This window comes from Pezoporus flaviventris, unplaced genomic scaffold (assembly GCF_033815535.1).
Source record: "Pezoporus flaviventris isolate CSIRO_AGI_PZ_B2104156 unplaced genomic scaffold, CSIRO_AGI_Pfla_v1 ptg000009l, whole genome shotgun sequence".
NCBI classification, from domain to species: Eukaryota; Metazoa; Chordata; class Aves; order Psittaciformes; family Psittacidae; genus Pezoporus; species Pezoporus flaviventris.
Genome location: NW_026892557.1, coordinates 392,118 through 409,542, shown reverse-complemented (window position 1 = coordinate 409,542; position 17,425 = coordinate 392,118). Strand labels below are relative to the sequence as shown.

The following is a 17,425-nucleotide window of genomic DNA, read 5'->3' as shown; positions in this document are numbered from 1 at the left end:
GCCCACAGAGTGAGTGCAATTTGTGCCCTGTTCTGTTATTTGTCTGAGATCTTTTGGGTTAGATTTTCCAGAAGTTTTACTATAAGAAGCTGTTAATATGAGGCAGATGGAAATGAAGATGAGAAAGAAAGACCAGAAATATTCCCCCATGATCCTAAAATCCTGCAAGTGTTTGTTTTATAGCAGCATTTGGGGAGTAATAAAGATATTACACACCCCAAAATGATTTTATTTTGTTTTCCTGCAAACACAGCCCAAATCAGCTCTGGTTTAAACTAACACTTCCCCATGCCCCCATCACTAAAAGTCTGTGTACCTAAAACCTCTTGTTTCCTATTCTTACGGAGGAACACGGCATCCTCACAGCCTTTTTACAATGGAAAGAAGCTATTTCCTCTCCCTTTCAGAGCTTTCCTTCTCTGGCAGCCCCGACTTCGGCATTGAAGGGGTACAAAAGTAGCGCTGAATAAATGCGGAGATGAGCTTTTACCTCTTTTTCTGTTTGAGCAGAGGGGCAATTAATGAGATTACAGTCGAGAGATTAGCAGGGGAGATCGCCACAAACCCTTCCTCTGGCTCCTGTTTCAGCTGCTGGGTTTTCCCAAGGATCCTGGTGCTCTCCCACATGCCATCCCTGCTGTAGGGAGGAACAAAACGTCTCCATCACTGACCCATGGCGCAGGGAAAGGACGAGCATCCCTGTGTCATCAGCACTGCATCCTTCCCGGTGTAGTCCCTGTACACCATCCTATCCCCATCACCTGCTGTCTGCCTCGGCCGTCCTGATAAGCCCTGAAATGCTGCAGGAGATGTCCCCTGGTCCCCCTTCCCTGCCGCACCATGATCCCTACCGAGGTACCACCAAGCCCACCCGCAGGCCGTGGGGTCTGTGCTGCGATGGGGAGAAGGGTCACCCACCTCACTGATGGTGGACAGAGCTGAGCCAGAGCCATCGCTTGGGAGCAAGCAGACCCCAGCAGCGGCATTCCAAGTGCCATTTTCGGGCAGAAAATCCGATTTTGTCACCCCTTGGCCAAGCCTCAAATGTGGCAATTTCTGCTCGTGAGATTTTCTTTCCATAAAGCAGAGATATTTCATATTTTATTATTTAACTTCAGCTGCTGGTGTCATATAAAATACCTGCTCTGATATTTTTCGCCAATGCAACACAGCGTGTAATAGTGTAAATATTTTAGTCTATCACACTATCTCCATATTATTGAAAATAACTTTTCTGCTGCCCTGCTCTGAAGCAATTTAACAATTTCGGACTTCTTTTTTTTCTTCAGTGTTCCAAATGGAAATCTCCCATATCCTGCAAATTTCCGCCCATCTATAAAGAATCTGAGCTTTGGCTTTCAAAGCGCTTTGCAATGGCTGCCACGCCAAAATGTGGGGATTTACCATGGAATGGAGATTCCCTTTTCCTCCCATTTCCAGGGCACATACTGTTAGAAAGACTGAAACGAATGAAAACTATATAACAATATATAGAATATATTATTTATAATAATTATAATTATTATAATAATAGTAATTATATATAAAGATATATTATATATAGTTATATAATTATATATAAAGATATTTATAATAATTATAATAATTATAATAAAATATCTTTATATATAATTGTATAATAAAAAATATAAGCTTGAAACTTCTTGGAACCAATCTTTCAGCAAAGAGAAAGGCACTGGGAGCTCTTGGAAGGGGAATAAAATCAGACTGAAGCCGTTCCTTCAGGTTAATACAAGTCTTTATACACCAATTGCCTCCCAATACGCGCACACAGAGTGCAGCGCGCACCAGTCTCAAATCTGCTTTGTGGCTGCAATTTCCTACCCTACAACCCTCAAATGAGCACCAGGGGTGCTGGGTGGCACGGGCAGAGGTGCACTGTGGCTGTGCAGCGGGCAGAGGTTATGGTTGGCAGCGTTGGACACCTTTGTGCACTATGGATACCTTCTGTGCTGAGGCACAGGCTGCAGAGATGGGATAGCAAAGCCCAGCACAACCGGGGCGCGGGAGGCACGAGGGTTGTGCTGCACTTTGCAGCATCTCTCTATGCTTCTAGACCCATCCTTGTACCAGGGTGCTCAACAACTGGCACACCATGGGCAGTGCCATGAGCACAGCGCAGCACCCTGGGGTGCTGGATGCTCACAGGAGCCTGCAGCCGCATCCCCACTCCACTGCCCAGATTGCAGCGCATGGCTGGCACTGATCAGCCCCAGTACCCTTGGAGACACAAGCAACCTTGCGAGCGGACGGGGCCACCACCATCATCCTGCAGGATCCCATACTTTGTCTTGATGCCACCCAGCACCTTCTACCTGGTCTAACCTAGGTCTTGTCTGCTTGATCTTCACCAGGGCCCAGCTTATCCCCAGCCCCACGTATCCCCCTGACCGAGGCTGTTACTGAGACCAGCTTTCCTTTCCAAAAAGTCTTGCAGGAAACCCAGGTCTTTCCCAGCTGGGAAGAGGCAGGCAGCAGTCCGGGCCTGGATCTCCATACACACACTATAAAACCCAATGCAGTAGCCAGCAATCTCCTTCACAGAGGAAAGCAAAGGCGCCTCTGCATCACTTGTCCATGCCCAGGGTTACCCAAGTTCAGGCAGAGCTGCTTGGCTTTGTAGGGCTGCAGCACCTAGAGCCACCGGCAACACAGGCAGCATCTTGCACTGCGCCCTGCCCTGGGCACAGGGCGGCAAGGGCTGGGGTATCAGGATGCTGGGGTCCTATCCGGCACCCACACAGCCCATCCTCAGCAGAGAGACACCAGTGAATCCCCATCAAGGACAGGAAAGCAGTGAGGAAAGGAACAGGAGAAGTGCCAGGAAGCGGACAGCGGGCAGAAAACAGGGTTAGGACCAGAATAGCTGGAAATGGCTGATACTGGAGAGGAAGATAGGCTGGTGGGAGGGGAGGTATGGTGGGTAATGCGAGATGGCAGCAGGCACAACGACCCGGCACAGTGGGTGCTGCAAAGTGTGTGAGGCATCACAGTGCCAGTCCGTGGGCCTCGGCATGCCGAAAGGATGGCAGGGATGCAGAGGCAGGAGAAGGGAGAGATGCCACTGCCACCACCGGGCAGGGACAGCAGCACGGGGGCTCGCTGCAGAGGGATGTGCTGTGCTGGCCGTGGCTCTCAGGTGTAGCAGAAGGGAGGAAGGAAGGATGCTACTGCCGGTGCCAAGGACACGCTTGGGAGCAGGAACGGCAGATCTCCGGGTGATGATGATCAGCAGACCCGGGAAGCAGCCGTGCTGCCACTGCCAGTGTAGGAGGAGGCAGGCGAGCGGGTGGGTGTCAGCAGCACTCCCGATGCCAAGGGGGGACACCGGAGCAGGGTGGCACTGCCGAGGAGGTTGAGCGCAGCTGCAGCAGCGTGGCCAGGCAGAGGGAGCAGGCCTAACACTGCTGACACCGAGCTGTCAGGAGAGGGTCCCTGGCTGCATCCCTGCTTTCCACTTCGGAAGTTTCCAGCCCCTTCCCTCGTGACAAGTTTCCCACCGAATTGCCCTCCCAGCTCCCCACATCCCACCCGTTTGCTCCGTCCAGCAAGCACAGCCCCGTGCTGCTGCCAGCTCTGGTGATGGGGATTGCCGTGTGTGTCCCCTCTGCAGCCACCCTCGCACGCTGCAGCAGAGCCCTTGAAGGGAGGCCAGAGCTGGCAGCGCTGCTGCAGGAATCAAGTCCTCCTGCCCAGCTCCGAAGTTTAGCCTCTGGTGCAAAAGCTCCAGGATCAGCAAACTCAAGCAGGCAGGAACCTGGAGCCGTGCCCCCCCTGGGAATACAGAGAAGTGAAGCCCATGCGGACACATCCAACCAACCGCAATGATCCTGCGGGTCCCCCCAACCACTGCCCTGTCGCTCCAGGGCCGCCCCGGGTTCCTACCTTCGCTGGTGGTGGCGGAGAGGCAGGCAGCCAAAGCGATGACGATGGAGAGTGAGGACGTCAGGTCCCCCTGTGCCCATGCCATGGTCCGGCAGTGCCACCAGGCACGGGACAGGGCCACCTCGGTTGTGCCAGCACCTCTGCGAGCGAGCGCCCGGCGCTACGGCACTCAACGGGGCTAATGCGAAGGCACTTTGCGCACATTGCTCACATCCACACAGGCAGCGCTGGCGGGGAGGGAGCTGCCTGCCTGTCACGGCTCGCAAGCCAATGGGCTGGGTGGGCTCTGCAGCGAGCCCCCCTTCCCGCAACACACGCGTTCGCTGTACCCAGCCTCAGCATCCGGACGGCGGGCTCCTGCTCCCCGCTGCCACCCATCCATCCGTCCGTCCGTCCTCCCGGCCCGTGATGGCCCCCACCGCTTCTTGTGCTCCCCACTGCTCTTGGCTGTTCCCGTCTGCAAGAGACAAACTCGCAGCCTGAGCCGTGGCCCGGCGGGGAGTTTGCACTCAGTCGGGGTCAGGAGTGAAGGGGATGGGGTTACCCCCCAGTCCCGCTGTGCACAGGGAGGAAAATCCCCTGCACATGCTCCTCTTGTATGTCTGGGGCAAGAAGAGGTAGGCAGACACCCCACACACCCCATCATGCCGCACCGTCCTGGGACAGACACTCCCTGCTCACCCCTGAGCTGGGGCAGTGGGAGCAGGGGACAGCACGGCCAGGGCTGGTAACATCCAAGCCATTTACAGCCACGTTGGCTGCCTGAAAGAGGGCCAAAGCCTTCAAAAGCAGAGCTTAGGAGGATGCAGCGGCTGTCCCAGGCTGGGCAAGGCCAGGCACGGGGCAGGGTGCACTGCAGTAGGTACACTCGGCTGCCTGGGGAGCACAGAGCATCCTCCCCACAGCCCTTCCAAGGAAACCCCTGCATCCCACTTGCTCAGAGCTGCCACAGTTGTTGAGTCAGGTGAGTACCTTGTTCGGCATTAAACACTCAGCATCTGTCAACAGACCCCCTGCAGTGGCCGTGACCGTTTCCCCATTTAAATGCTGAACAACCGCTAATACCTGCCCGCGGTAATCACTGATGCTGACTCTTGCAACGGGGTTATTCGCTCTTCCGTGTGCTCCTGGCCAAAGGACCCATGTGTGATCGCAGCCCTCCCCTGCCCTCAGCAATCACCCCAGGAAAAGGCATGTGAGGAAGGACAGGCATCCTGCTCTGTTGAATGTTCATCCCTTGGATGAAGCTCACCCCAGGCTTGCTCAGTGGGCTTGGGAAGGAGGGGAGTGTCTCACACCCTCCATCCTGCCCTGGATCCCAGTGTGCTCCCTGGAGATGCTGGACCCCGTGTTGGAGTATCCCACAGTGCTGTCAGCAGCTTCCTACGTGCTGGAGTGAGAGGGGCTCCCTGCCTGTCTCGCAACAATTCCCCATTCAGAACGGATGAGGGCTGTGCCTGCAGGGATGTGTCTGCACCACTCATCACCAGGACCTGGGAACAGCTCAGGGTAGCAGATCCCTCCAGGTTTTTTGCTCTGCCTGCCTGGGAAGCCGTCTATCAGAGACAGCGCTGGAGAGATCCTGTCATCAGTGGTATCATGGGATGGGCTTCCAGAGCAGTGACACAGCCGTGGTTTGGGGGGGGGAATCCAACAGTTCCCAAGGCATCTGGCAGAGGGTGAGTGGTGCTGTCAGGCCAAGGGTGATGCCATGATGGGATCTCCCACCTGCACCCGGTGGGAGAGCTGATGTTCTGCCAGCTATTGCATTGCTACTCCAACCCCACAATCTCCTTGTGCTCAAAGGACTTGTCACAGCTCAGTGCTGGATCCCTCAGCTCTTTGCCACCCAATGCCCAAGCATGCCAGAGGGACACCATCCACACTGCCACAACCTCAGTCCCAAGCTCTGGAAATGAATCTCTGGGGAAGCAGAAGCCAGCTTTGGCTTTGCAGTGGTAAATGATGCCTGCTGCGTGTGATGCTCTAATACAAGGGGTTAACCTTGCAGACCTCCAACACAGTCCCAGGACCATGGGTCCTCCAAGCCTTGCAAAGGTGCCCAGGGCTACCAGATATTGCACCTCCCCACAGCTTTTGGCTTTGCAGCCCAGAGAAGCTGCAGTGGTTGGGCACTGTTAGAATGTAAAGGGGGCTATGCAGGAGCAAGGACACAGTGACACCAGACTAGTGTTCCCCAAATCCCTCCCAGGGAATGGGAGGCCTCTCAGATACAGTTGGTTTTGGCGTGAGAGGATGATATGTACTGGGCTCCCTGCATGCAGTGGTGAGTGCAGCAGGGTGCTGAGCCTTGATGGAGGACTTTGGTGACTCAGTGAGAGCTGCGTGTTGTAGTGCAGAGCACGCACGCTGGGCAGGTGGTTTCACTGGACACTTGATTTTGTGGTCAGGATGTGCCTCGTGTGGATGATGGGTGCAGGTGCCTGGAGGCTGGGCACTGTCAGTGTGCACGCTGGTACAGGGTATGAACACTTACTGAGAAGCCTGGGATGCTCCTGTCTGGAAATGTGGATCTTTTCCATACCAGGATCCAGCCGTGGACGCCGTCACAGGGTATCGCAGGAGCCACAAACGGAGATGGGGAGGATATTTATAGATGCTGCAGGGAAAGGAAAGCACAGCGAGGATCAGCAAAGGAAGGGAGCCAAGCCTCTCTATACCCCCTTTTAGCACGGCCCAGCTCAATGTGCATTTACCTCCTCACTAACTCAGCAGCTCAGACCTAAGTGGCTGTTGCCCTTCTCACCCACCTTTGCGCCCAGGATCACTCATCGCAGCCTTGCAAAGAGCAAATCTGTGCCTGGGCTAGCAAGAAAGGAAGCTCTGCTCGCTTCCGCTGTCCCTGCTCCTCCTGGAGCCAGCAAAGCAATGTCCAGGCACTTCTGCTCTCCTGTAGTATTTGCAGGGCCGAGCATCCCCGGGTCAGGGCTGGTGGCAGTCATTAAGGGAATGTCACCATCTCCAGGACCCCCCTCCAATCCCTGCAGAAGGGGGTGCCCAGGGCAGGGAGCAGAGCCATGCTGCCAGTCGCTGTAGCCCCCCGATGCCTGTCCATCCATCTGTCTGCTGCTGTACATCCCTTTCCCAGAAGGAGGAGTGAAGAGACATGATGGGGTGTGGATGCTCTCTTCCAAGCCCAATGTGCATCCCACTCACAAGGTATCTGTGGGAGGATGAGGATGAAGATGGATGAGGATGAGGATGAGGATGAGGATGAGGATGAAGATGGATGAGGATGAGGATGAAGATGGATGAGGATGAGGATGAGGATGAGGATGAGGATGAGGATGAGGATGAGGATGAGCTGAGTGTGTTCCCAAGCACAGCCAACGTTGCAAAGAGGTTCAGAATCCTCCTGGCAAAGCAGTGCCCCCCTGAAGGTGGGGGATAGGGGTCCCAGTGGGGCTTCCCTCCCCACAGATGGCCATGCACAATACCCCCTCCATGTCTTGCACAGATAACAGCCCTGAATCCAAGGACCTTTTAAAACTGTGATTAAACAAGCCAGGTACCTGTTGGCTTCCCCCCATGCCCTGGGCTCCCCAGCAAAGCTCTGGGGGTAGCAGGATAGGATGGGGATCCAGGACCCATTCAGGGGTACATCCTCCCCTGCACTTTCACATGGCTGTGGCATCCACCAGCAAAACTTGCATTTGGTGCCCCAGCCTGACCTGTTGGAGGTAATTCTGGGGTGAACTCCAGTGTACCCCATGTAACAATGCAAGGGGACAGCCCCTTGAACTGGCATCTAATATATAACCATGCCAGCAAGTTATCTACGTCAATATAACAGTTCATCTGGTACATCAGAGTTCCTCATGCTGCACCGGTGCCAGTGGGGAGGGTGAGCCCTTGGCATCACTTGTGACGAGGTAGGACTGTGTGTGGCTCTTGGCCAGCCAAGCAATCAGCACCCGATTGATTCAGGTCAAGGCTGGGAGGCCTGGCATGCCTCTCCTCCTTGTCATTATCAGAAACGCTGTCTATTAATATCCTTTATATTAAAAAATAGAACCTTATCATAATTTTTCCTTGTTGAAGGAGATGGTTTGGAGCTGGAATCGAGACAAACACAAACCAGGAGCACCGGCTGCAGAAGGGGAGAGTTTAAGAAAGGCCTTTTGGTAATATCCATCGTTCCCTTATCAGTGAGGATATTAAATGTATTGAAATGCTAAGCAGCTCTTTAATGGCTGTCTCTGATTTTCATTAAACAAGCAGGGGACGAGCAGGAGGGAAGGGATGCAGCACTGTTCTCTCTCTAAGAAATTCTGATTGCTGGGTATTAATGGCATTAATGTTCTTTTATCCAAGAGCACTGGGGTTCTGCTTGCCTTCTTGCCTATTTTCTGTCTTGCTGAAGTGGAACTAAGTCTCTGCTCCCTAAGGTGGGTGCACAGTTGCAATGAAGCTGTTAGGGACCAGAGTTATATACAAAGCAGGAGTCTCCAGGGAACACTTTTTTGGTACCAGCATCTCCAAGCCCCACCATGGCCATGCTGCCATAAGGAGATACAAGCTCATGCCTTGACAGGGCAGTCTGGATCTGATTAGAAGGGGCAATGGGCAGTCAGAAGAAGTTTAGACTAAGTGAAATCACCACAATAGTCCCAGGCCTAGGCTGGAAGCATCACCTGCAAGCCTGGCAATAGTGCAGCCCTTATCCCAATGGATGGTGAGGGATGGGCTGCCCCTTTGAAATGGATATGGCAGCAGGTCCTGGGGATCCCCAGGCATCTCCAGGCATGGAGAATAATGCTTCCTGTGCCCTGCCTGAAGTGAGGTCTGGGGCGTATCTCTGCCCCTCTCTGCATCCAGTGCTGTAATGACCTCGGGGACCATCCCTCTGCTTCCCAAATGGGAACATTGCTATGGGGAGCATCGGAGGAAAGCTGCCATAGGAGGCAGTACCACAGCACGAGCCAGCAGCAGGGCTGGGGTCACAGCAGAGGCTTTGGGGTGCTCTGCAGAGGGTGTCAAGCCTGTCTGCAGTGCTGAAACCTTGCACGAGCTCCAGCCCACAGTAGCAGCTCTGACACCCACAGAGGCTGTGACAGCCTCCGCCTTTCTCTTCAGGCAGCCCAAGCAACGATGCTTTGCTGGCTGAAGAAGCAGAGATGCCACGCAGTCAAGCTCCAGCACTTCAAAGACTCATCCGGAAAGAAACCCCATGAAGCAGGCACTAAAATGGTGAGAGAGCCACCAATACACTTCGTCTCCCCCTTGCCTTCCAGTTTCTAACCTTGCCATGAGTGTGGCTCTGTTCTGCACAGTCACAGAGGCCAAAGGCTTTGCTGTCATAACCATATGCCTCCAGGAGCAAGGCTGCCCACAGTCTGTGTGTCAGGAGCCGTGGAGGAAGGCAGCCGAGCCTCATCCAGCATGTGTGCATTTGGAAAAGAAAGGGATGCAGGGGCAGGCACAGTTATTTTGGGCTCTCTTAGGAAAGGCTGGTACAAACAAACAGAAACCAGTTGGAGCTAATAAAAGAGGGGCTGCCACCAGCCCAGGCAGCACCGTGTGTACCTAACCCCAATCTCCAGCACACAGCAGCTCCGAGCATCCCTCACATTTCTTGAACCCAGCTTGCGCTTCTTTCCTCCCACTTTACGTCTTCTTCTTCGGTCCCCTCTGTCCCTGCTCTTTCCTTTCTCATACATGGCTTGTTCTCTCCTGTCTCCAGGGCTTTATTCCACATGGACAGATGAACTGCTTTGTGTCTGTCAGACGGCGGTGGCACCTCGGTCCCCATTCCCTGCCACCCAGGGCCACCTCCTCTGTTTGCACAGCCAACCATCACTATGCTCCCTGATACTTCACCTTTAGGCTCCTTGAACTACCAGGCTTCTCCAGTAGCCATGAGCTGAGTGCTGTTCAAGGCACCCCAAACTCCTGTTAGTTGTGTTGTGGGGTACAAATGCTCCATAGGATCAAAGGGGGCACTTCCATGGTTGTTTCTCCTTGGGGTTCCTGGACCATAAGTCAAGCCTGCCTCTAGACACTGGCAGTGAGATGGAAAGTAAAGCAGAACCACCCACATCAGCCACCTCCAGAGTCCTGCAGCCTGCCTTGGAAGTACATTACAGCAAGTGCTAACACCCTGCAGCATCCCCAGCTTCTGCTATCCCAAGCCACTGCTGCTAACAGCATAGCCACAAGACAGGCAGGAAATACCTCCAGCCCCAACTCAGGCATCCTTTACCCTGCTGACAAAATGCACCAGTACCTGCCTGAACCGTTGGCTTTATTTCAAGTGCATTGTTTCTGCTGGAAGTGGAAATCTCAGAGAGACTTAATTACAGAGCTGGGCGGACACGGGTGTAATCCTTTGGAAAGCTTACAATGAGGCACTTCCCAAAACTAATTTGGACGCTGCAAAAATAACCAAACCCAGCTCCATTAAAAATGAACGGATTGGGGAACAACAGTGAAACAAACTGGGACACCCACAGCCACTTCAGAGCTCATCCTGGGCTGCCCCTGAGCAGAGAGGGGCACCCGTCAGGCACGAGCTGCCAGCACATCAGCTCCCTGGGTACCTCGGGGTGATGCTTTCGGAAGCTGGGCTCTGCCTTTATCATTTGGGAACAGGCCACCAGCATGCAAGGTAATGGCAAAGGAAGGTCCCAAGCCAAAATCTTCCCCTCTAGTTTTGGTTCTAGATTGGCTCTAGATTTGGTTCTAGATCCGCGCATCCCCAAACCCCAGCTGAAGTTCAGGTTTAGTATTTGCTTTTCCTGCTTATGAAGTCCAGCTGTATCAGGGGCCATGCCACCAGCTAGGACTATTTATTACCTAGCATAGGTCCCTGTGGATGCAGTTTGGAGTGTACTTCCCTGCTCAGGAGCTGGATTCATTTGTGTGGGGTGTTGGATGCAGGACTATTCAGGAAGAACTGGAGCTACCCACCCAACCCTGTCTATTATACAAAGTAATAAAGAACGTGTTTACCTTGGGTAACCTTGTCGAATTGCTCTTCAAGCAGCCACTTCTCTGCCTTATTTCACTGAGATTTAACTGCCTGGAGAGGTCAATGGAAAGCCCTTCATTAGTTCAAGGGTCAGCCGAAGAGGAACAAACAAACTGAAGTTTTGTTAAAAAGCGTGTATTTAATTAATGCTGTCTCGGGAGTTCATTAAGTGACTCACTTGGGATTGTCAGGAAAGGTGAGGGAGGACATGTTATGTATTTCACATGGAGAGAAGGACTCGGACGTTGACAAAACCCAGCCTTTGATCGGGAGCTGAAGCATCACTGCAGGAAGGACCACGGCCAAAGGCAGAGGAGAAGCCTCAGCTCTCTTCCAGAGCATCACTTACTCAGGGTCAGCAGAAGGTTGTTTGCTGCTCCCAAAGGTCCAAGCTGCACCCCAAGAGGAGCAAGGAGCTGTTTAGCACAGTCTCTGTGGTTTAGAGAAGCCGAGGCTGGCAGCACTCAGCATCACTGGGTGGCTCTGGCTGCCTCTTTACACCCACACCAGACACAGTGCTGCTGTGTCATCTCACAGCCACAGGTTCACATCTCAGTTTTGCCCCTGGATAGTCTTCAGGGCTTGACCAAAATGCGCTGTGCTGCTGCCTACACCCCTGAAGGCAGTGGCATCGGCAGCAAGTCAGGAGCAAGAGGTTGCTTTGCCAGATTGTAGCATAATTTTTCCCCACGTCACATTTTCGAACAGCATGAGATGTACCTAGCCCCCAGCATGGGTGAAGTCTGTTTTGCCTTTGGCTTGGGGAATTTGGGCTAAATTGAAGTCAAGCAGCTTCAGAAGGGAGCTCCATCAAACCCCAGATATTATGGGCCTGAGACAAGTGCTCAGGAAGTATCAGGATGTACACTCAGTGGTCACCTTCCTCTTGCTCTGACTGACAGCAAGCTGCCTCTAGTTTTAAAATAGATGGGTTTTCCCATTCTGTCCTTGGAAACCATCTCTCCATAAGGCAAACCAAGAGCTGATTTAATCACTCCAGCTTCCCCATGGGTTGTTCTGCTCTCCAGTGCCCCATCCTGAGGACACAAAGCTCATCACCCACAGCTAGCAGTCCCTGCATGGGTTCTGTTGTGTTGGCTGAGGTCCGGCAGGACACCAGGCAAGACACCATCCAAGGCTTTAGTCTGACTACAAGGCAAGACGCTGTCTCTTGCTTGGGCATCTCAGCCCACCAAGGCCTGTATCTTCTTTCCAAGCTATCTTTAGAAATACTCTCAACAAAGCTGGTCATTCTCCTTTACAACAGTGTGGCTGGAATCTCAAGGTGCCCTAAGAGAGTATTTAGGCATTCAGCAACCTCTGAAGGCATCTCTGCTGCTAGTTGCACTTATCCTAACAATGACATGCAATAAGGGTCTCTCATCCCAGCCTAATCACTGAGAGCTTTACAGTAGACTCCATGCCCCTTGTTCCTCTCATGTAGGCCATGCAGGAGGACTTTAAACTCCACTTGTATCCTGGGACACTTGACTGGGTGATGATGCTAGCAGAAAGAGGTTCTTACGCGGTCGGTGGCCGCATGCAGCAGAAAGAAGTCTCTTCATCTTTATCAGAGGCAACTTCTTTTGTAGAGATGCTTTCAGGCTTGCTCTTCAATATCTGTATTCAAAGCAACAAGTTGCCTCAGCCTGGAAATTTAAAGTCCATTTGCCTTCAGCTGCAGCACTGTCCTTTCCTCCTTTGAAGAAATCCCCTGAGCTAATAGCATGGCCACTTTCTTCTTTATCCTTCCTGCGCATCTGTCGGTGCCTGCAGACTCCTGCATTTGCTGCCTCACCCCAGTAAGGGCGCTTTGCTTTCACCTCTTATCGCAGCACACGCAGCATCCAGGTGCTGCGCTGGCTTCCTTCCTGCCCTCAGATCCGCTCTCATCTCTGCCGCCGGTCGCTCCGGTGGTGTCAAGTGTTTCCAACCGTGTCTATGAAGGCTGGGCGCTGCTCACCCTTCAAAGCTGTCTCTCTGGACAGGGTGACTTCTGCCGCCTGGCAAATTCTAATTGCAGTGCCTGGAGTCAGCTCTGCAACCAGACCTCTCCTGCTGCCGCTGCCTCTCTCTCTGTTTCCTGTTCTACAGCCGCACATCAGTCGCTCGCCCTTCTGAGGCTTCTCTTTATTTCGGTCCTCTCTGATTTAACTGTGTCTTTTATAGGTCCCATTTCTTTTCCCATGGTGCTCCCGCATGCCTCCTGTTTCCGTGCCGCATGCCCATAACGAGCTTCCTCAGCCTCAGTCAACTGAAAGCTACCAGAGGAATCTAATGCTTCAGAAGCGGCAAGCGTCAAAAATAAGGATACTGCCCTCACATCCTCCTTGTCCCTGCACCCTAGGGCTCACAGTGGATGTGAGGAAAGCTGCTTCAACATCCCTCGCCACACCAAGGAAGTCCAGCTCCAGAGGAGCTCCAGCATCTTTCCAGGAGAGGAGAAACACTCCCGTTACACAACAGCACTCAAGTATGGGGCAGAAGCACCACAGCTCCCTCTTCCCAAGCGGATTAGACCCCACCTTTTGCCTCTCCAGAAGTGCCCCAACCTTTGGCAAGAAGGTGTTTCTCTCAGGGTGCATGGGAGAGCCAGCTTTTCCCAAGCTCCACAAGACTCCAGTCTGTCTCAGGTGCCTTGGACTGGGAAGATGGGTTCTACCACAGGGATGGTGCTGTGGTGCCAAAATCCCACTAAAGACATTGCCTACATGCCTGAGACGCTTCGAAGCAAAGGGTAATCAGCTGCGACCAGACAAGTAGAAGTTACATCTTCCTGCTTAGTCTCTCACAGCAGAGCATCCGTAGGCTGAGGACTTCCAGATCATTCTTCTCCTTTACCCAGAAGGAAATGCTGCTGCTCCAGAAGGTATTAAGTAAAGGGGTAAGGTAAGCGCACGGAAGAGGAGGGAACACAGAGAGGACAGCACTGCCTTTGCACAGCAGATGGAGACCTGGCTCCTGTTCTCTCCTCTATTGCAGGTTTAGGCCCCAAGTCTTTCCTTGCCTTCAAGCCCAGGCAGGCAGATGTCCTGGCCACGCTATCATCTCTCAGGTTCTTTCACATGCACATTAAATAAATGACCTTTTAAATAAAAGGTCTGACCCATGGGGTTGGAAAATCATCCTATATGCTCCTAAGGACTCTGCAAGTACTTTACCTGCAGCAGAAGAGAGGAGCTGAGAACAACCCACGTTCAGGGGTGGTAAATGTCCTAAAGCCTGGGCTCCAGGGGAATTGCACCAAGGTCTCCCACACGGAGGACAACCTCCTGAATGGCCATGCTGGAGGACATAGGTCCTAAACCTAAGCAAGAACAATTCTCCTGTCTAAACCATTTAGTAAATGTAGATAAGATGTAAGCATCATCAAGGAAAAGGCTCACTAATCAATGGGTGAAGTCAAGGACCGGGCCAGGAATGATCTGCATATGCCTGATGGATCCACTAATCGCATCTCCTTCCCTCCAGCAGAGCTGATGCCAGCATCCCCCCACACACACCATTATCATCCTGGGGCAGCATGAGGGCACTGCAGCGGGTGTTACTGTGCGAGGGAACAGCAACAATAAGCAAACAGCTTTAGGCTGAAGTCAGAATTATGATTTGGAATCACTGCGAGTATCCCTGGAGCTCTGGGATTATCTGCAGCCTGTCCCACTTTGGCACAAACCCGTTGACCCCCCCACAAAGGCATTTCCTGCTGCCATAGGTAGTGGGGAGCAAAGACAGGGGTTGATGAGGTCCTTCGGAGACACCCCCCAAGGTTTTCTGAGCCCCATGGTTCACAGCAAGGTGCTTCCAGAGCCCTGAGGTCCCTGGTGAGCGGAGGACGTGATGCTGGGAAGAGAAAGCAGCGCACCAGGCAAGGCTGGCCTTGCTGAGGGTTTGCTTGGGGTCATAGAATCATAGAATGGTTTGGGCTGGAAAGGACCTTAAGATCATCCGGTTCCAACCCCCAGGCCACGGGCGCTGAGCTCAGATCACAGCACCCCCATGAACTCAGCAAGGAGGCCCAAGTGGGATGCAGACAAGTGTCTCAAGCACCGCAGGGAGATGCCCCCTTCCCCTGGAACAAGCTGTCAGGCCTCCACTGGAGAGACTTGTCAAAGGCAGCAGGCTCCGGTGGTGGGTTGGGGCAGCAAAGCCCACCGGGGATGGCTTGATGGACAGCACTGGTGTGGATGCAGGGGGCAGACCTCCAGGGTGTGAGCCTGCCCTTGCCTGGGGAATGCCTGCCCAGGGCTGTCAGCAGCACATCAAGCCGAAGCATGGGCTGGGGGTGCTGCCAACAGCTCTGTCCGGACATGCCTGCACTCACTGATGTACAAGTTCTGGTCCTACAGAGGGGATGAAGGTGCCTTGCACAGGGGATGCTCCCAACCCCATCTGTGGTGCAATGGCAGCTGCACCCGCTTGCCCTTTCACACATGTGCTGAAGGTCCAGCTCAGCATCACTTACCCATGGCTTTGCCCCGGAGTGTTGCTGGCTGCCCACTCTAGGGCAGCCCAGGAGGTGGAAGGTCTTCATGGGATGCTCCCTCGAAGATGACAGGCCTCCAGCTCAGGTTTGGAAGTTATCCCTTGTGTTCTTTGCTGCTTCAGCAGCAACCAAGATAGTTATAAGCAATAATTTATTCATTACCAGTTAACCCATTTCGTCTCTCTAAGCCTGCTTCCCCCGAAAGACAGGGATGGGGAGCAGAATGAAGCCCCCATAATCCAAGGGGAAAAGGTTAGTGACCAGCTACACCACTTAGACACACACAGGTCTATGGGCCTGAATAGGATCCAGCCATGGGTCCTGAGGGAGGTGGCAGAGGGCTTTCTAAGCCGCTTTCCATCCTTTAGTCCTCACTAACTGGGGAGGTCCCAGTTGACTGGGGATTAGCAAATGTGATGCCCATTGTAAGGAGGGCTGGAAGGAGGACTTGGGGAACTATGCTTAAACCACAACAGACCTGTCAGCTTGACCTGAGTACCAAGGGAAGGTTATGGAGCAGGTCATGTTGTATGCCATAGAACCATAGAATCGTTAGGGTTGGAAAGGACCTTAAGATCATCTAGTTCCAACCCATCATGTAGCACGTACAGGATAACCAGGAGGTCGATGCCAATCAGCATGGGTTTATGAAAGGTAGGACCTGCTTGACTGACCTGGTCTCCTATGACAAGGTGACACGTTTAGTGGATGAGGGAATGGCTGTGGATGTTGTCTACCTAGGCTTTAGCAAAGCCTTTGACACCGTTTCCCACAGCATGCTCCTGGAGAAACTCATGGTTCAGATGGGTGTACTGCTTGATGGGTGAAAATCTGGATGGCTGGGCTCAAAGACTGGTGATGAAAGGAGTAAGGGCTCAGGATTGGGGCTGATTCTGGTTAATATACTGATGATCTGGAGGAGGGGATCGAGTGCATCCTCAGTGAGTTTGCAGATGACACCAGGTTGGGTGGGAGTGTTGATCTGCTGGAGGGCAGGAGGCTCTGCAGAGGCATCTGGACAGGCTGGATCCATGGGATGTGCCAAAGGGATGAAGTTCAACAAGGCAAAGAGCAGGATCCTGCACTTCTGGGCACCCTGTGCCAGCGCCTCAGCACCCTCCCAGGGAAGAGCTTCTGCCTGAGAGCTCATCTCAGTCTCCCCTCTGGCAGGTTAAAGCCATTCCCCTTGGCCTGTCCCCACAGGCCCTTGTCCAAAGCCCCTCTCCAAGGGGTCCCAAGAGCAGTGATGCCTGGGGGCAATGCCAAGACTCCCCTCTCCTCCTCATCCGCCTGCCCCAGACACTGTGCGCAGCGGGAATGCCGACTGGATGCAGCAGAGCTCCAAGGGGCAGGGGATGAGGGATGAGGGCAAATGCCTGTGCAGGCAGCCCCCAGCTTCACGTGAGGCCACTGCAGTGCAGCCTGGCCCCGAGCACGCTGCACAGGGCTGCTCACGACTGCCGGCCTCCCGCTGGGCACCAATCTTCATCTCTTTGAAATGCACATTAAAATACATGAGCCACACTCTCTGGCCAGGGCTCCCAGCACTGGATAATTGCTTCTTAAGTGCTTTCTAAATGCAAACTGCATGTCATTCTTACCACCACAGCCACCTCCCCTGCACCCAGCCTTTGATCTTCTACGTGTCATGACAATATTGCAATTACCCCGTCAGTGTCGGGATGCGGAGGCACTCCTGGATGAAAAGTGCAGGGATGCACTGGGCTGTGGAGTCCTGCCCTCCCAATCCGCACATATGAAGGACCAGCAAGAGTCCTTCAAGCCATGTGCTGGCCAAGCCCCAGCCTGTTGGTGGATACAGAAGAGCACCTGGGAGTCACCAGAGAGGAGCTCCAAAGCCTAAAAGTCAGCCTCTTTTCATCCCCGAACCAACTTCTTTCTGACTTTTTGATTTGGGGATAATGCTGGAAGGAAGAAAGAAAAAAGAACGAAGAAAATACAAACCTGTATTTTTCTGGCTTAGTCCCACAATATTGGTTTAAAAGCCGTGCTTTCAGATGTGGCAGAAAAGGTGAACTCTGATC

At 53.2% G+C, this 17,425-nt stretch overlaps 1 protein-coding gene across 1 annotated transcript in view; it reads right to left on the bottom strand.

Moving 5' to 3' along the window:
• EPHA8 (EPH receptor A8) overlaps nucleotides 1-4,218 on the bottom strand; it is a 44,031-nt gene extending 39,813 nt beyond the window's left edge. Inside the window, exon 1 of the mRNA XM_061450050.1 lies at nucleotides 3,907-4,218. Coding sequence (XP_061306034.1) covers nucleotides 3,907-3,991 — 85 coding nt within the window. The 5' untranslated portion in view covers nucleotides 3,992-4,218. The remainder of the gene's footprint in view (nucleotides 1-3,906) is intronic.
• Nucleotides 4,219-17,425: the final 13,207 nt, after the last annotated feature.